The 20,784-nt window shown below is 44.2% G+C and overlaps 1 protein-coding gene across 1 annotated transcript in view; it reads left to right on the top strand.

Annotated features, from left to right (window-relative positions):
• PPM1H (protein phosphatase, Mg2+/Mn2+ dependent 1H) overlaps positions 1–20,784 on the top strand; it is a 726,537-nt gene that overhangs the window by 684,396 nt on the left and 21,357 nt on the right. Inside the window, exon 9 of the mRNA XM_069229078.1 lies at positions 837–988. Within this exon, the coding sequence (XP_069085179.1) occupies positions 837–988 (152 nt within the window). The remainder of the gene's footprint in view (positions 1–836; positions 989–20,784) is intronic.

Below are 20,784 nucleotides of genomic sequence, written 5' to 3'. Positions count from 1 at the left end.
GTGCTGCTAAACAAGTTTCCCTCTCCTGGAAACTGCCAATCAAACTGACCTAACAGCATGCATGATCATGCGATGTATATACTATTGTAATGTGCTCTACACAGGCCTCCCCAAAGCTGGTCATTAGTTGCATAACCATGCAACCGCAATGTTAAGATTTGACCAATCCAAACCAGCCCTGAAAGCACTCCACTAAGTCCCACTGGATCTTGAATCAAATCAAGAAACTCTTATCAAGCATGTTGCAACACATGCCTGATACACCTTATAAACTGACCCCACACTACATTTCTCTGCTGAACCTACCCTCTGTCTCTCAATACATGTTCCGTCATTGCCCATTCCAGCAGCTAAAACAACATGGTAGGTGGACAATCCTTGGTTGTAGATGGCTCCAAACCGTGGAGATCCCGGACTGTCTAAATCAGATCTGAACCAAACTACCTAAAATTCAGGAAACCTTTTAAAACAGAATATTTAAAAAAATCATTCACCCGAGTCCACCGTTTGGTATCGTACTTGAAGAATGTAGACTGATGGTCTTCACCCCACAGTGATCCATTGGCAACTGAATATTGTTTGCACCACACCTACTCTCTGCAATAGCACTGCCAATGTTGTAACAACTCGTGATGTTCGAAACACATGAACAAATTGTCTCAGTTTTATGTCAGTGTTGCTTTCACATCAGTATAGGCTGTCAAGTTTTTCCATACACCACCATCCACAGGACGCCTGGGGAAATGGTATAATGGAAGAGTATTGTGTAGCACCAGTTCGGAAAACATCACCATTATGGACTTTTCTAATACAATTTTGTATGCCATTTTTTTCAGGTGAAAGTCTACGATCTTCTTCAGTACGAACATGGTGCTGATGATGTTTTGATCTTAGCGACAGATGGACTCTGGGATGTGCTACTGAATGAAGAGGTAGCAGAGGCAGTTACAAACTTTCTATCCAACTGTGACCCCGACGATTCTCACAGGTCTGAAGTGAATTGAGACATACTTATGCATACATTTTGCATGTTTTAAAGAGTTCTATTTTAAAGGCTGTTTGTTTGCTATATCCTTGAATATATGCATACACTGCTATCAGTGCTACCTGAACTTTACACTTTACTTTTTAGTGAATTAATTGTGCAGAAGTTAGGTGTAGTTTACCAGTGAGCCCCAACCAGCCTGTTTGTTGGTACTACATAAAAGGCTGACTCTGTTCCTATAAAATGGATTTATAAGAGGATGCATAAAATAAAGAGAACAGATAGGAGAGCAGCAGAGAACCAAGTGCTAAATAGCTGCCAGAAAAGACAAGGAAAGCTTTGTCCTAAGAACACTAGAACCAGCACATATGTGAATCCCAGTTATATATGAGTACATGATTTATATAGGGTTATTACTCCGAAGCAACATCTTTCTTCACCTGCATTGTTATAGTACACAATAGGGTCACCCTGTATGCCCACAAGCAATAATAGTGCAGCCACATTTACTAAAGCAGGATTCCTAGAGGAAATCACCATCTGATAAACCCTGCATGAAAACTGCATAGACACATAGATTAGTTAGAAAATTATATGACTTTTCGGTTAACCATAAGGAGATTCTGGGCGAGAAGCAATCAAATGGTTGTACATTGTATTAAAAGTCCAAAATAGTTTACAGTAAATAGCGATAAACTTGCACCTCTTTAACTGTGACTTTAACTGTGACCTGTCTGCCAAACATGTACATATGAGGTGGCTGTCAACCCGGCTGCCTCACCCCTAGTCATATTACGATGTTCCCACTGGGCTGATCGGTGGGAACATCGTATTATGACAGTCCCGCCAGTCAGCCTGTTGGGAACAGTGCTACGGTATGGGTCAAGGAAGCCAAGGCCCATATTGTAGCACACCAGCACCCTCTGAGGGTGCTGGCCAGGGGAGCCGCTGCACTGCCCATGCCATGGACATTGGCAGTGCAGAGGCCACCCTGTGGCTGCCAGCACTGGGTTTTCACCAGTCTTTCAATGGCCTGGTCCCACCATGGAAAGGCTGGCGGAAACAGGAGTCGTGAGCAGCACGGCGGCGCTGAGTTTAACACCGCTGTGGCTGACCATGAGTCCAACCAACGTCAGCCCATTGGGAACCATGTTCCAGGCGGTGACTGCAGTCTCCTGGCAGTTAGACTGCCAGGGTCGTAATGAGATGGTCGGACCACTCGGAGTGCGGCGGTCCGACCGCCACTACAAGTCTGGCGGTCCTTGGACCACCAGACCCCCATTAAGGCCCAAAGTCACTACACCAATACAATAGCACTGCACTCCAAACATATATTGTGTTGTATTGGTATTTATATAACATTCCATACCTCTGGCGCGGCCCCCAGTCCTCAGTGCTTCCAATCTCACACTGAGGAGCATATTTACAAGAACTGATACATCAGCATCGATGCATCAGATTTCTTGCGCCTAACGCAGATGCCCTAATGATGCCAACGATACACTGTTTTTATAATACAGGGCTCCACGGCTCAAGTTTTCACGGATCCATCAGAAATTCTGACAAATCTGTTGGTGCTAAAGTGACGCATTGCTGGAGATGGTCATAAGACTGGCGCAACTTCAGCAATGCGTCATAATCAGAGTCAAGTCCCATAAGTTTGAGAAGGCGTAGGGATTTTGACGCAGTCAAGTCGTAGAGCGACAAAGTGAAAAGTTTTAAATTTCACTGTGTCAGTTCTTCATGAATTTTAGCATGGGAATGCCAACCCTGCATACATTATACCTGGTGCAGGTATAATGTGATGCAAGCCTCTACTAACTGATCCATTGGGCCCAGTGCATCAATTTGTAAATATGGAGCAGTGTGGAGCACTGATTGTGCCGCTGCTTTGTCAAAACTATGAATCTCATGGATGGCGCAAGCTCCTTGTAAATATAGGCCAGAGTGTTTATCAACATCGTTTCTCGATATATGAGTAGCTCCTATTGTGAGTGTTTATAAACACACATTCATAGTCTGGGTTTTTATCTACATTGCTTCTTGGAAATGTAGCAAATTCTACCTATGAATGCACCTTGTAATTATTGAAAATAGTTTCTCACCAGTACAGGTAATTACTTAGGGTGAATAAGACGTTATTCTGTGGTACTCATCATTCCTGTCTTTGGGTGGGAAGAATCAGTCACCAACATTCTCACTGTCATCCATATTGTCCTGCCTGCCACCATATTTTTTAGCATCCAGGTATGTTTGTTTGTCAATGCAACTGAATCTGGATCCTAATGGATCATCTGTCATTCAGTAATAGCAGGGTCCACCTCTTACCTGAGTGCCACGCTAGATTACTGATCTGATTGGTTCATAAGTTCAAGAGCCCCGAACGACACTCATGATGTTCATGAGAGTTCCCCCGGGTAGGTTTTTAAATCAAGCTAGCAAATGTTTACACAAAGGAAGACTCTTCAGGAAATCTAATTTAGTTTAATTTATACGTGTTTCTTTCCCAGTTCTCAACAACTACCTCACACTGGTTGCTCTTAGTGAAACTAGTCTAGTGTTTCCATGATGACATCAGACACTCCCTGCTTCTCTAGTTGGCCATAAAAGCATTCACAGCACTAAAACTATCAAACAAAAAACAAGACCTCAATGAATACACTTACCCTAAAATCATATGAGTCAGCTGCTGCTCGACCTGGAATACCTACCCAGACTAAAGTAAAAGACTAATTCAATGTTCCATGGTTCGGTCTCTCCACTGCCAGGTAATTTCCAAATACCCTGACTGTACACCTCTTGGATGTATACACTTGCAAACTCTCTTCATCTTTACATCAGTCTAGCTGGCTTAGGAGAAAAGGGGTTGTTGGAAACTGGTTTACCAGTTAAGGGGGTTGAATTCCTAATCAAACAGAAACCACAATTTCTATTAGAAGAAAATTACAAGCAACCCCCACATTAACCTGTGTTTATCCCCCTGGTATCTTGGCACAAATAGTCAGGCTTAACTTAGAGGCAATGTGTAAAATATTTTTTCAGCACTTCAAACAGTAATAAAGTGAAAACGTAACACAAGAATAATCCTACATCAACTTAGAAAAATTTAGTACATTTAATAAATTGTTTGTAGAATTGGTGACATGCAATTAAAAAAATGTATGTGAAAATAGTGCCAAGAAGTACAAAATGCCAACTGTGGTTATTTGGTCACACCAGACTGGGACAAAGTCACAAGTTCATGCCGCTGGCGATGGAGCATGGGCCAGAAATGGGAACCAAGTTAAGCACGCTGAACCAAGTACCTTAAATCCTGTGTCAAGAATGCATCACACAGTGGCAGTTCTTAGGAGCTGCAGGGCTGTGATGCAGAGTCCTGCATCTTTGTTGAGGATGCTGTCAATGAGAGGCTTCCGATACCAAGTGCTGTGTTGAAGATGTGCTGAGCACCAGCGGTTCTGAAGAAACTATGGGGCTGTGATTCGGATTCCTGCATCATCGTCAAGAATGTCATCAATGAGGGGCTTGTGATGCAAAGGCCTGGGTCTAGGATGCATCACGCAGCGGCGGTTCCAAGGAGACTGCAGGCTGCGATGCAAAGTCTAGCATTGGGGATTTGTCACACACAGGCGGTTCTGAAGGGGAGATGAGTTGAGCACCATTGGATCTGGCCACAGTTGGGCTGGCAGAGCACGTTCAGGCCCACTTCCAGGACTGGGGTGGCACCACTTGGGGGGGCAAGACTCACAGAAAACTGGTCCAGATGCTGGGTTCAAGTGTTTGGAGCCTTTTATGTCCTTTAGTCTCTAACCAGGAGGCCAGCCAACTAGCCCTTGCATTAACTTTGGTGGTCCTAGGCTCAAGTTGCAGGTCCAATCCTTTCACACAGGCAGCAGGGCAACAGGGTAGCAGTCCTTCTTGCACAGCAGTCCTTCTCATTCTTCTACAGGTCCAGAGGTGTACTGAAGTTGGTTCTGAGGGTCCATTATTTATACCTGGTGTACCCCCTTAAAGTAAGAGAAGGTTCTGGAGACCCCAACCCCTAAGAGGTGTTTGGAATTTCCTGCCTCCCTGCCCTGGGGTCACAAAAGACTCAAAGCCCTTTTTGAGTGTGCTGAGCAGGGCACTTGTGATGTGCTACTGTGGTAGGTGACAGCTGCCCCCATTCATCAAGTCAGAGATGTCCCATCCTGCCAGCTACTATTTCCCTGTGTCTCACAGTCTAGAAGCAATACGCAAAGACCAACTTCTAGCTACATCTAGTCATGGGATTCAGGATACAGCCTGCAAGCGCCAAATGGTGGGTACAAAAAAATGCCATCTATAAGAAACTGGCATTTTCAGAATTGTGACTTCAAATCCGACTTTACCATTAAAGAAGTTTTTAAATGACAATTCTTTCAATACGAAACTCATCATTCCTGTCCGATCCCAATTGAAAGTTACCACTTATAAAATGAAATAAGGAAACCCAATGTTATTTTACGGAAGTGGTAGGCCTCACAGTAGTGAAAAACTGATTTAGGAGCTTTTCACTACAAGGACATGTAAAACTTAAAAGTATGTGTCCAGGTTTATACATACACTGCACCCAGCCCTATCGGCTGTTCAGGGCCTACCAGAGGGCTAACATATGTATTAAAAAGGAGATTGAAGTCTGGCAAAAGGTTTATTTTGCCAGGTCGAAATGGCAGTTTAACACTGCACACACAGGCTGCAGTGGCAGGCCTGAGGCATGCTTAAATTGCTACGTAAGTAGTTGGCACAATCAGTGCTGCAGGCCCACTAGTAGCATTTATTTTACAGGCCCTGGGTACAAGTAATGACGCTTTATTATGGACGTACCAGTAAATTAAATGTGCCAATTGGGTGTAAACCAGTTTCACTATGTTTAGGAGAGAGCACAAGCACTTTAGCACTGGAGCAGTAGTAAAGTGCACAGAGTCCTAAAAGCCAACAAAAACAGGTTCAGGAAACAGGCGGATGAAGGTAAAGAGTTTGGGCATGACCCTGCATAAAGGGCTAGGTGCAATGGGGTGCAGAATCACTCACTGAAATTGTGGGGTGAAGAGGCAGTGTGAGATGGGGCAGTAGAAGCATGAAGTATTCTCAAAAGAATTTCTATACAAACAGGCAAAAGGGATTACTGTGGTGAATGAGCTTAAATTATCTGCCCTATGGTAGAAGCACTTGGAATAATAGCAGAGTTGCATAATATTTTTAAATAAGTGAATTGTTTGACAAATATGTATTCATGCTTCTCAAATGTGTGCTGCACCTTAGCGAGTTAGATTTCAGACTGTGCCACCTCTCAGTTTAGGTAGAGATTCTATACTTTGTTAACCCAAAAATTACCTAAAACAGTCAGTTAGCAGGCACTCCAGTCAGAGCTTCAGAACCACACCCAAAGTCTTTAGCACACGTCAGTAAGGCATGTGAAAAAGGAGCTTGGTAGGTAAGCAGGGCGTGGGTGAACCACCAAAGTTGGTGAGTTGAGAGATTTTTATATCAGGCATTAGTAGCAAATAGCATCTGCCTGCAGCCGTATTTGCACAACATACTTTTATTCTAGGCAATACAGTGATATACTTCTGCTTGAATGCAGATTTACCTTAAATAAATGAAAGAGGAGGCATCTGGCAAAGCAGGAACAGTCTGTTTAATTAAACACAATGACCGGGAGAGAGCAGTACAGAGTTGGGGTCTGGTGACTGTCTGTCAAATTTACTGAGTTTTCAGCGTCTTTTTATGCATTGTCTTGAGGTGCAATAAGATGATTGAATACATTCTTTGAAAAAAAGAATCTGGGCCTAGTCACAAGGTCGTAAGTCTGACATTCTGATAAAGTGTGCAGGTGGGTCTCTACATTGCGTGGACATAGTGTGGGTCAGTAGGTAAAAAGTCCATATGTCTGGCACGAGGAGCACTTGATCACATTGTGTAATGTGTGTTTTGTGTTCTGATTGGTTGTGTGCTCTAACCTCATGTGGCATCTCACTTCATGGTGTTTTGGGAACGTGTACCCCACCAGCCAAATGTGTTTTATTGGGGGGCAATTTCCTGGGACCTTTGTGGTGCTGCTGCCTATCAGGGGAACTGATCTGGGACTTGCGTGTTTTGAGCATTTGTCTATGGGTTACATGTCACCCCCACCTGTGATTTGTCAATCACTTGCTTCTGGCCTGGATCGCGTGCCTGCCTGACCACGTACTTCTGGCTCGGTGTTGATGGGGAGGTCACGTCTGGTGGAATGGACCATAGTAAAGCGAGTTTGTTGTTATGCTGGAACATATCATGGCGTACATTGACATTGATTTTATGCATATCGGCATTCCCTCCTCTAGTTGAATTTTCAATGACTTTATCCACCCCATATTTTATGACTGTTGTGTTATTCAAGGATTAATGTGTTTCTGTTGTGTCTACTACCATTTCCCTACCTACTTAAACCTTACCTAATTTGATGACTGCGTTTTTACATTTGTAGGAAATAAAACAAAAACAGCACAGAAATGAGAATTGGTAGCAATTACATGCACAGTCTGACCACCCACGGGGAAACAGGAAAACCAATCAAACAACCAGTCTTGCACTGGGGCACCTCCCTCCTTAGTCATGTCACCTTGTAGATGATGCAGTGCTTGGATGGCGAAAGTCAGTGTCCCATTATCCAAGTCATTGCTAAGTATAACTGTGCAACAGGACATACCAATTTTGGTGCATGCCCCACCCTCTATCGCAGTCATCAAGTTTAACACATGCCAATGTTGCATTACCATGAGGCGGCTGACTCGTAGTTCTTCCTGGATAGTATTTACGCTGAGCTCAGTACTGTTAATCATTTTCAGCATTTCCTACCTGGTTATCTGCAAACATCGGTTCTTCACTTTTAATCTGTAGTGTGAAGAAGATTATGAACCCTCCCACGTTTACTTGAGAGTCAGTGAGTAGTCTGAATTGTTCTGGAATGTCCTTAGACTGACCCCAACCAAAATAATCAACAGCTCTTTTCTTTCAAGCCTTGTGCGGCAGAGTTGTTTTCTTCTGTAGCTGATGTGGAACAACTTGGACAGGTCTTCTCCAGGGATGACCGGGGTCAGGGTGTGCATAGTCATGAGGGAGCAGAGGCCCTGCCATCCGGAGACAAGGTGAGTGTGGGTGAATTTTCCACACTGCTAGTAGTAGTCCATCAAAGCAGAGGAGGCCTAGTACATGTGTGGTACGTGCAGTATGGCTCCATAATTTTCATTTGTGATGAGAGGGATCATTCCTTTGCCTCTGAAACATAATAAACACAGTGTGAGCTTCTGTACAATTAGGGGTTGCCCCTTCAATTCCAACCACATGTACCTATCCATTTCAGTAACCCAGACTTCTTGGCATGGAGGATCTATACTGGCATTTAGCCCTCCCCTATGAGACTCATTTGCCCTTCAAACATTGAGGTGGATGGCCCTACACAGGAACTTCATGTCTGGGGTCCAGTTGTTATTAACGAAGGCTGCCTCTCACATGCTAAGGGTCACCCTGAGATCACAGAAATAGGCTGGAGCGGAAGTGTTTGTGCACTACTGTGGTGGTATTGCTACCTCCAAGAACCTATTTTCTAGAAAGTCTTGGGCCAAACAATGTCATCCCCTATAGTGCCCCGTCTGCGCATCCTGTCTAGCTCAGTTTTAATATCACTAGGCTCTTTGTAACGATAAAGTGCAGTGAGTTTGGTCTCATATTGAGTGATGTTTACCACTACACTATGATGTTCCATCCTGCTAGGATGTATCTTGGGCCTGATTCTACAAAGGTACAGGTGGATGAGGCATTTTGCTTTCTCAAAGGCTAACTCCTGAGATATATAAAGCCTATCTGCACCTCCAGCAAACAGATGTAGCCTGGTCTGGCCGATATCTGGGTGCCCCCAGCAGTCAAATGCTGATACCATGTGTTGTGTAAGAGTTTGCTTTATAGTGCAATTGGAATACTAACATTAGGATCAGTGTAATTGTAAGTAATGTTGGAAAGGCCCTTACACAAGCATAGTAACTATGTTGAGGTAGGATCCTTGTGACTAGGCTGATTTCTGGCCATGGATGGATGCAGCCATGCCCACAACAAACAAAGGGTATACTAGAGTATAATAATACATAACTTTTGGAATTTTGCAGGTCTTCTGATGGTTTTCTGGGGAGACATCTGCGGTCTTCTGGCAATCGGGGATGTCTTTGCTCTAGTCTAGTGCTATGGTACTGGGGTTGTCTTGCTTGGGTAAGGGAGTTTGTAGTAGAATGTCTGTAAAAAACAGTCCAAGGTCTCTGTCTTTGAGCGCTAGGGTCTTGTTGGAATTCTGGAAGTTGTTGCTGAGGAGGTGGCGGTCCACTGAAAAGGTGGTGCACTTGTGGCTTGGTCGAAGACCTGGTGGATAAAAAGCTGTGGGCTGGAGGTTAGCTTAGAAAAACATACATCGTCTTTTAATCTTGGAAGATTCCTGTGCCTTTCTTCTTTACTTATGTCCTGTGTATTTATTTCAGAGGTGGCTTCAGGTGTGGCAACTATTTTAGGGAGTGGTGAGTGTTTTAGTCATGGGTCACCTGAGTCTTATTTTTTATATCATCTAGTCCTCTCTCCCCCCCCCCATGGCAGGGGAGAGTGTTTCTATTCGGAGATCTTTGTGGGGTTATTCCTTGGCTATGTTCCCTAATGTGTGTGTGTGTTTTGCTGTTGCGGGTGGAACCTCTTGACCTACAGGTGCTTGGAACGATGTGAAAGGAAGGGGGTGTGTCGCAATTTGGGATTTGCTGATGTTTGCAACGTGCTCCAAGTACGGGTTATGTCCCTCTAGTCCTTGTACTTGGCGTACAATGAGGTTCTCCCTAATGGAGTTAGGTGTTTTTGTCTACGCCCCTTTTCTAGAGACTTTGCTTGGGCTACTCTTTGGGCACCTTTTTACGGATTGCTAGACGCTTCCCTAGATCTTCATGCGGTGCTGTTTTTTTGGAATGCCGAAGGGGGTCAGAGAGGTGCTCTATGACCGCTATATGATTTTGCTGTGGTAACGACTGAAATCAGGCCCATTGCTTTCCCTGACAGTGCATGTGGGAGGCCTCCAGTGTTCTGACCGACAGGCCTGATGCAGCAGTGAGCATATCCGTGCACCTCCCATGAGGCTATGAGGGTTCACTTACAGAGTCCCTACTCCTCCTAGCACCCCCCTCTCCTTGGATCCAGAATGTTTTAGGCCTGCTGCCCCCAGGCTTTGACCAGAGACACACAATTCTTACTGTTTTGGAGGGACATGATCCGATAAGCAGACTTGAATGTTTGGAAGCCTTTTTAAGGAGAGGATGAGGCCGAGCATTTGCTATGCTGGGAGTCAGGTGCCTGACCAGAACTTTTCAAGATTTGCGCAATAGGGATAATGAACTGGGACGCTGATTGAATTTCTCTGCTGACTTTGTGTGTGTAGTACGGAATTTGCTTTTATTGTGCATGGACTTCAGAATTTTGTGTACATTATCCTCCCAAGTGCGCAGGAAAACAGGCTCCCCATTGGAGCATTGCATCGATTTGGAACTGAAAGGGGTCCACCATAGTAGGGAGGCCTGTTTTTGAACATTGGGGTCCTTTTGATGCAGAGCCAACCTAATTGGACTTGGATGTGGGGACCTGGGTGTTGGCTTTTATGCTTTGGTCAGGGGTCGCTCTGTCATCTCCAGAACACTGCAGGGCCATCCGCTTAAACTTATCTCTATCTACGGTCCTAATGTAGATGACCCTGAGTTTTTTTGCTGAAGTTTGATAGTTGGCAGGCACTCTTGTGCCTGGGGCTACTCTGTGGGGTGGGGGCTTTAAAATTGTTCTTGACCCCCCTGGCACACAGATCCAGCACCAGTAGGTGATGTCACCCTGGTGCTGCTTCTGTGCTGTATAACATTATGACCGATAATCACCTGTAGGCTTGTGGAGGGATAGCCATGGAAGCTGTGAGGAAGGTACATGTATAACATATGCTCAATTAACTTGGTCACCCGTTGACTTTTGGCTGGTTTTACAGGACATTGCAGCATGGACCAGCAAGGTCGTCCTCATGCCGCACACAAAGTCTGATCATGCTCTGGTCCTACTTAAGTTCTCCCTTTCTGACTTTAAGTCTTGTGCCTTTATGCTTTTTTTCACGAGACCAGATATTTTGGGAGTAGGTCCGGGCTGTGATTGTCGAGTACTTTGCACACAACACGGGCTCAGTTTAATCTAGTTCTACTCTCTGGAAGGCATTCAAGATGGTCATCCGCGGGGGGTGCATGTCTAGGCACACTAAGTTGCTACGTGCCTTGCTCAGGGATCTGGCACATGTAGAATCAGACCTCTATCCTTCAGAGCTCCAATTCTTTGCTGATCAAAATGACTCCACGCTCACTGCTATTCAGGGCAAACTTAATGACTTTGAGGAGGCGGCACAGAGGGAGGCACATTACCTGGGCAGAGAGGCTCAAGCTCGGTGTTACGAGAAAGGTGACAGGGCACACGGACACCTGCCAATATGCTTTGTAAGCTCTGGGTCAACAATTATATTGTTTAGCTGAGGACCGAGAGGGACAAGGTGGTGGTGGTGGTGGGGACAGAGGCAGTGCGATCAGAAATGACTAATTTTTATTTATCATTGCATCAGATGACTCAGGAGACTGCTCCCCAGACCTAGCTTCCTTTTTTGATTCATTGCAGCTGCTTTGGCTCAGCGATGGACAACGCCAGTTCCCAGATGAGCCATTCACAATGGAGGACATAATCCAGGTGAAAGGCACAATGCCAGTAGACAGGGCCCTGGGCCTGGATGGGCTTACCACTGCATTCCGTAAAGAGTTTGAACTCTTCTGGTTCTGCACCTCCTGGCCATGCACGCGGAGTCTCTAGAGAGAGGTGTGTTGTCTCCCTCCCTCTGTGAGGCACACATTGTTACCATCTTAACGCCTGGAAAGGACCCACAGAAATGTGACTCCTACAGACCATTGTCCATGATTAACATGGATAAAAAAATCCTTGCCAAATTGATTGCCTCCCGACTTCTGCTGCTGTTGCAGCATATAGCCAGACCTGATCATTCTGGATTTATTCCTAGATGTTCCACTTCCTACAATCTTAGAACCTTTTTTGCAATTCTGCACACTATCGAGCCCAGTCTCAATGCAGCTGTGAATTTCCTGGATGCCACTAAAGCATTCGATTCACTTGAATGGCCGTACCCCTTCGCTCTTCTGCCCTGACTGGGCCTCAGCCTTTAGTTTATTAAACTCATTCACCTCCTCTATACACAACCGGTGGCTCACCTTTGTTAAAATGGTCTGATCACCCCCACTTTCCGGGTCTCCCACTGCATGCGTCAGGGATGCCCCCTGTCACCTATCCTGTTTGCCATCGTGATGAAACTGCTCATGGCTCGCCTCAAGCAGCACCAATCCCATCATGTCCTGGCGTTTTCACCCTGATTGGTCTAGTCTCTATATACGCAGATGATGTTGCATTAATCATTAAACACTCCTGTGGCAAACTGGATCCCTTGATCTGGGAATTCACCATGTTTGGCCGCCTATCCAAAATTTTTATTAACTGGACTAAGTCAGTTATCTTCCCTCTCAAAGCAGTTACCTATGAGGTGACCTCGGAGTTCCCTCTACAATGGGCAACAGACCCAATTAACTATCTTGGAGTCTGGCTTAGCCACGATTTAGACATACTGTAGCACTCCAATTATGGCAGCCTGATGGACTGGCTGGAGGAGCGGGTAGATACCTGGAAGAAGCTCCCCCTCTCTATGGCCGGCAGACTAGACCTGGCCAAGATGGTGAGCCTCCCCAAATTTCTATACTTATTTATCAATCTCTCACTGTCATTACTATTATATTTTTGGTGCCAACTCCGTTCCCAGTTGGTGACATTGGTATGGGCCGGCACACAACCCAGAATTGCCTGGGAAGTCCTCACACTTCTGTTTGAGCAGGATGAGCTGGCAGCACCGGACATGGACCTTTATTACTTGAGTGCACAAGCACACTATTGGCTGTACTCAGTCTGTTTCACGGCTCACACAGCTCCTGACCATGACTGTGCAAACCTGTGCCCCCATCCTGTGTTAATTTTCCAAACCCCAAAATGTCCTAGAGCTGAGATATCCCAGACCCACACCATGCATGCCACCGTGTCTGAGTTGATGAAGCAATCCTAAATTGATATTGATGTCCTCTTTTGCTCCTCCAATCTCCTGATAGGTCCCCCTGCACTTCCCATCACACATGATGCTGGTACTGGTACTATATTACGCAAACTACACCTCAAACCCCTGGGTGATGTTTACCCGGATGACTCTCATCACTTCACAACAGGCTCTTCAGGGACACAATGCCTTCTGTGTTAGAAACTATTATGTACTTCCAGCTGAGAGCGCCCATTAGTGAGCTGCATGATTTGCTTCCCACGGCACCCCCACCTTTCATGCCCTTGAGGCCATCCTGATGAATCTGTCCCCACGAAGGCTCATCACCAGAATATATGGTAATACAAGCGACGGCCCCAGCCCTCAGCCTGACATGTGTGGCCGGATGCCCTTGATACCTCCATTTCAGAGGAACAGTAGTGTTTCTGCTGCACTCAAGCACGAATGTTATCACCCAATTGCAGCCTGTGTTTAGTCCACTTTAAATACTTACACATGTTATATCGAACTCCACAATGATTACACAGAATGGGGCTCCAGGATGATGCGTGCTGCATACAATGCTCAGCGCCATGTGCTGATTTTCTACACTCAGCTTGGACTGCCCGGGAGTGGGGAGGTTTTGGCAATCGTTTTTTGACACTAATGAAGAGATCACTGACTTGCAATTATAACGCACGCCCTGAGTTGCACTGCTGGGATATGTTAAGGACATTTCCTCTGAGAGGTAAAAGCTTATTGCACTACTGCTGTTGTTAGCTAAGTGGTAGGTGGCAATGCATTGGGGACACCGCCCTGTCCCTCCAGAAGGATATTTGGCTAAAGGATGCAGCGAACTGCCAAGACAATTTAACTACTTACTGGAAATTGATGCTTGCAAGTTCATATCCTAGGGACATCTGGTCCCCTTTGGGGGTGTACTTCACGTGTGCTGGTCAGTATGAGGAGGACAATGCCCCTGATGCTCGGGAACCCTAACTTCGCCCGGCGTCTGCGCACCTTTGCTAAGTTGCTGTTAAGGCTCACCACACAGAGCACATTTATAGAACGCCTCAGATAGTACTGCGGACGGCATGATTGTAGATTCCTGCCCCGTCTTGTTCTCTGAGTGGTCCTACCCCACCTTCCCTTCATTTCCCTCAACTGTTGCTGTGAGTCTAATGGGCATGATACTGCAATTGGTTGCCAAGTTTGATATCATGGTTGTACCCTGTGGCTGGATCAACTCCCTTCATGATGTATTACATATGTTCCTCCCTTTATAACTATCTTTAACATTTCAAATAAAAAAAAACAAAATTGTAAGCCCTCTCCTAATATTGTCACTGATTTTTATTGTTGAAATGAGTTTTGGAGTTGGTATGAAGTGAATGTAAATTCATTGGAAGTTTGACTTACTGCATATTTGTGACTTGTGATTGTGCAAAGGTATTGCCTTCCCAGACTGTCACCCCTCCCTGCCATGGCTGTGGCCCCGGCCCTTACTGGGATGCGTTCTATGTCTGCTGAATGCAGGACGCACTTGGATTGACCTGGGCTTGGTTTTGCAGATGAGGATTTTACGGGTGCTGGCCTAGATGTATCCCTTTCTGTTCAGTTTATGCCTTTTAGTGGCATCGTACAGCCCTGTAGCCCATTCTGTGGCAATAATACCACTCTATGAGGTCTTGTGGGTGCCAGACTCCCTGACCTCTGTTGTTGGGACTTTGTGGGATTCCGAGGCGGAGCTCCCTTCAAGACTGGTGCCATTTGCATGCTCACGGCCCCCTTAAGGGCTGTCTTTTTCAATTTATGTTGGATAAGCTTTGTGGAGTTTCTTGAGGGTTAGTTTGTGCTTTTGACCTCTCCAAGTGGGCCACTGTATTGTTAGTGGCCTACCGACCTCAGGTTCCAGGGCACTACCAACATAGTTGGCAGGAACATTTCCTTGGGGTATTGTTACATTTGCTGGGTGAGCTGAATTACATACAATGTTTACTCGTGTACCGTACTAGGCAGCTGATAAAGGGATTCAGGGCAGGGAATGCACCACATAGTTTCACGGCACCTCATCAGTGCCACTTCCTCACTTGTGGATGTGCCAGAGTGGCATCAAAGGCTGGGCTTGGTAGCCCCCCCGAGGTGCACACAGTTGTTTGCTACTGCCATTGTCTCTATGCACCCTGAGCCGACTCCCCTCGGGGGTGTGCATGTCATGGTCTTGGAACTTGTCTCATGCTCCTTGTGTACCTTGTTGGTTATCCTTTTCAAGGTCCCTACTAGGAGGTGGCCCACATGACGTGTGGTGCATGGGACCAAGTGAACCCAATAGTCTGTCAATATCAGCTCATGTACAAAGATAGCAACAATTTTCTCGGGGAAGAAGGAACAACCCGACAACTACAGGCTCTTCTTGGCCAAGCACAAGCTACACCCAATCTCCAAGGTCCAAATTTTCCTTAACGTCCAAATTGAACTCTGTTTTATACCCAGGGACTTAGTATACCATATGTATCTTGCCCAGCGGATGGCACAAAGTGAAAAACACCTCTCACTTCTTTCAGACACCACCAGTGTTTAATTGACCGGTAGTGCTGAGAAACCCCTTTACAAAAAAAAAAAAAAAGATGGAGGTGTTGGCTTTATATCACGCCCAGGGCCTATGCATACCAACTATGTGATGCCCAGTGAGCCATACGTTGGGGCCTCATACCTAAGTTACACTCATGGATCAAGCATACCATCTGTGCCTCACCCAGCAGTCCAAGCGGAACCCTATATCACACCCAGGTTCATGTGTACTATCTGTGTCTCACCTAGTAGTCCAAGCAGAGCCCTAGTTTGCCATTCCTCAAATGCTAAGACTAGGGATCAGATGTAGTCTCTTACCCACTGATGACGGATTCAGGACGGACCTCCACCCTACGGATTCAGCAGAACTTTCAACCAATTGCAGAGTCTGCTCATCTCTCCTTGTTGCTCAGACTTGAATCCCTACGGATGGGTTCCCTTTTCCTTCGGCTTCAATCTAGGCTGGAAGTACCATTCTCTCCTATCTGGCTTATCAAATGTTGCTCAAATGTGGATTTACTTTAAATAAATGAAAGACAAGAGGCATCTGACAAAGCAGAAACAGTCTGTTTAATTAAATGCAATGGCTGGGCAGCGCAGTACAGAGTCTAGGTCTAATGACTGTCTCTCAAAGTTACAGAGTTTTGAGCATCTTTTTATACATTGTTTAGCGGTGCAACAAAACGATTGAATACATTCTTTGAAAAAATGAATCTAGGCCTAGCCACAAGGCCATAAATCTGAACACCTGATAAAGGGTGCAGGTAGGTCTTGACCCTGAGTGGACATATTGTGGGCCAGTAGGCAACATGTCCTGATGTCCGGCATGGGGAGCATGTGATCACTGTGTGTAGTGTGTGTGTGTGTGTTGTGTTCTGATTGGCTTCATGTTCCTAACCTCATGTGGCATCTAACTTTATGGTGTTTTTGGATCACGTACCCCTCAGGCCAAATGTGTTTTATTGGGGGCTAATTTTCTAGGACCTTTGTGATATTGCTGCCTATCTGGGGAATCCTTCTGGGTCTCCACCACCACCACCACCTTGTACCTCTCGGTCCTCAGCTAAACAATATAATTGTTGACCCAGAGCTTACAAAGCATATTGGCAAGTGTCCGTGTGCCCTGTCACCTTTCTCGTAACACCGAGCTTGAGCCTCTCTGCCCAGGTAATGTGCCTCCCTCTGTGCCGTCTCCTCAAAGTCATTAAGTTTGCCCTGAATAGCAGTGAGCATGGAGTCACTTTGATCAGCAAAGAATTGGAGCTCTGAAGGATAGAGGTCTGATTCTACATGTGCCAGATCCCTGGGCCAGCCAGATGTGCTAGATAGAAAGTGCATTTTTTCTGTCTCTTCCTGTGACATCAACAAGCAGACACCAATACCTTGAGGGATGTTACTTTACCATTCCGGAGAGTGGCCTGAGAAGTGAAAATGGTGACTATCAGGTTTTGTTCACCATCAAATTCTTAGATGTCTCTCTCCTGCAGGACACATCCAAAATATGAATAAAAGGTTTCAGGTAGGGCACATGGGTTAGATGCAGTTAGTATTTTTGTGTGGGAATTGCTCTTTAAGGCATTTTCTTTTTTTCTTATACAGAGATGATTCAATACAAAGAAAGCCCCATCTGGGAGACCACATGCATTATGTATACATAACTGCATGACACAAGAATATTACCAGAATAAATCAGGATTCAGGAACATTTACGCAATATACAAAAAAATGACACAAAACAACCTTTGGTGGAACATTATTTACAACATCATCCCAATGACCGTACTTTTTCTTTTAGTGGCCTTAGACAGTTGAAACCTCATTGCAGAGGGGGCAATCTACAACTTCAATTACGTTGGTATGAAGTCGCCTCATAATCCGCTACGACACTGTACAGGGAGGCCTCAATAAGGATCCAGAATGGCATTACTGGCTCTAATCATTATATATGCTTATGTATAAAATGTTTTGTCAACCTTGACCTGTTTCTTTTCTTTGTGCTAGTACAGTATTATTTTTACTTTTATTTCCATCTGGAATTTAATTTTCTTTATTTTCTCCTACTTCCTTTTTATTCTATCTACTTCCTTTAATTTCTTTCTCATTTAACTATCTATTTTCTAAAAAAAAAATCTCTATTGTTCTCTTAGTAGTGTATGCTATTAGATATTTTGATTTATTTTTTATTTTCTCTCTCTTCTCTCTTGTTTAATGTTTAATGTATTATCTATTGCTGTTCCAAAATGATTTTCATTATGACTTTAATGAGTATGGCCAGTACATATAAACACGCTTTTCTGTAAAATATTCGGGCATAGAAACCCATTTAAATATGGTGGACGCTTTCTTTCTATTTTTCACGCTGCCTTTTTCCACCATAAACATAGAAAATGGACTAACTCAGCCCAGGCAGGCACTCGATGTAAACGCGTACGCGCGGGTGCAGCAGTACTTCAAAATGGCGCCCAAATAAGACACGCTCCTCGTATTGTCGTGCCGTTTAATACAGAATTACTTGCTCTACTGGTATTCGGGTAAGCTCTTCAGTGTTTTGACTGAAAATACACTTTGGGCCTGATTCTAACTTTGGAGGACGGTGTTAAACCGTCCCAAAAGTGGCGGATATACCACCTACCGTATTACGAGTTCCATAGGATATAATGGACTCGTAATACGGTAGGTGGTATATCCGCCACTTTTGGGACGGTTTAACACCGTCCTCCAAAGTTAGAATCAGGCCCTTATTCTTTTATTTGCAACAGATATGCTCGGACATTTACTATCAAGGCAACAGATTGACTAGTGTCACCGGTTATGTTCAGTAGAAAGACCTGTACACACTTGGAATCGATATGCTCGGACATTTACTATTAAGACAACAGATTGGCTAGTGTCACCGGTTATGTTCAGTAGAAAGACCTGTACACCCTTGGAATCTTTATGTTTATAACTGTTCTAGAAACTATACATGTAACAAATGCATACTATTGATTATGGAGTTTTTTACTATTCTTATGTGGATTTGGGTAAAAGGTTAAACTTTAATTTATTGACCATGATATTTCTTTATATCTAATCTTTACATATACCTAGATGCTTTTAGAAAATATAACTAGAACAATATTGATATATCAGCTTTCATCTATTCTTAAACCCACTTATGTTTCCTCCTGTGGTGTTTGTTTAGAAATTTATTTAAGAGCAATCTGTATTTCTATACCAGGGTAATTTTCCCTATAGTTTCCCTAATCAGCCAATGGCTCTCTCTTTAACTACAGACCAATTACTTTCTATTGAAGTGATGAATGAACAAGATTACTATATTGGTATGATTAATCTATATTTTTCTGCTTGGTGGTCTTCACAAATTAAATACTTAATAACCTTCTGCTTTATTTAGTCATTTTAATACAAGAATAATGGCACCTATTATCTGCCAGCATTTGGCACCTACTTTCTGCTAGTTTTTATTTGCACCATTTCCTTTACGGGTGCTCCTATTGAATCAGCTACATCATTAGATAGATTTATTATAAGAATCATTATGGACTGGCATGGTTTTGTCTCCCACTTCTTCGTACTTTTTAGAAATGATCTCCTTCCTTTTCCGTAGATCTTGGGGTAATGGTACCTTTTATATTTACATTTTGTACTTTTCAACCTTCTCTCTTAATTATCCTTCTTTGACGAGACTGTAGTTACCAGGAAATTTAGGAATGATCACAAACTTGCATGATCCTTTTTGCATGCTCACCAATCTGAAATATATGGGAGCCGATAGGTCTATCAGTGACTTCTGTGTACTTTCTCTAAATTTGTTTTCAGCCTTGAAAAAGCCCCAGGTGAAATTACCATAGGGGGCGAAACACGTGTTGGCTGTTGGAATCTACCTAATGTTCTTTTGATTGATTGGATTTGTCTTATCACATTCTTCGTCATTCGATGCACTTTATGTTATTTGCTTTCAACTGGATTTATGAAGCTCAAATTAAAGACGACTTTGACACATTTGATGAATGTGGGTTCTCATCTTTCTACTTGTGTTGAGGGTTCCAGATAATGCCACATGTATGCCTGGCTGGTGCTAGTGGGTTGGTTGTTTCCCAGGCACTGCCCAACGATTAGGGTAAAAGTTCTGAGCGGCAACTGTCCACCTTTTCAGCAGTTACTGCCTGCCCTACTGCAAACAATCCCACAATGCTCCTTATTCTCAAAATCGAAGATGAGGAACACCTCCTCTCCTTATGCGCAGTCTGTGTGCCGACCTAGGGGGTAGCCAGGGTAATAAGCAGTCTTCTCCTCTACAGGGAGTGCAGAATTATTAGGCAAGTTGTATTTTTGAGGATTAATTTTATTATTGAACAACAACCATGTTCTCAATGAACCCAAAAAACTCATTAATATCAAAGCTGAATATTTTTGGAAGTAGTTCTTAGTTTGTTTTTAGTTTTAGCTATGTTAGGGGGATATCTGTGTGTGCAGGTGACTATTACTGTGCATAATTATTAGGCAACTTAACAAAAAACAAATATATACCCATTTCAATTATTTATTATTACCAGTGAAACCAATATAACATCTCAACATTCACAAATATACATTTCTGACATTCAAAAACAAAACAAAAACAAATCAGTGACCAATATAGCCACCTTTCTTTGCAAGGACACTCAAAAGCCTGCCATCCATGGATTCTGTCAGTGTTTTGATCTGTTCACCATCAACATTGCGTGCAGCAGCAACCACAGCCTCCCAGACACTGTTCAGAGAGGTGTACTGTTTTCCCTCCTTGTAAATCTCACATTTGATGATGGACCACAGGTTCTCAATGGGGTTCAGATCAGGTGAACAAGGAGGCCATGTCATTAGATTTCCTTCTTTTATACCCTTTCTTGCCAGCCACGCTGTGGAGTACTTGGACGCGTGTGATGGAGCATTGTCCTGCATGAAAATCATGTTTTTCTTGAAGGATGCAGACTTCTTCCTGTACCACTGCTTGAAGAAGGTGTCTTCCAGGAACTGGCAGTAGGACTGGGAGTTGAGCTTGACT

Source organism: Pleurodeles waltl, chromosome 4_1 (genome assembly GCF_031143425.1).
Source record: "Pleurodeles waltl isolate 20211129_DDA chromosome 4_1, aPleWal1.hap1.20221129, whole genome shotgun sequence".
Classification (NCBI taxonomy): domain Eukaryota; kingdom Metazoa; phylum Chordata; class Amphibia; order Caudata; family Salamandridae; genus Pleurodeles; species Pleurodeles waltl.
The sequence above is the reverse complement of the archived record's forward strand: the minus strand, read 5'-3'. Positions and strand labels throughout refer to the sequence as shown.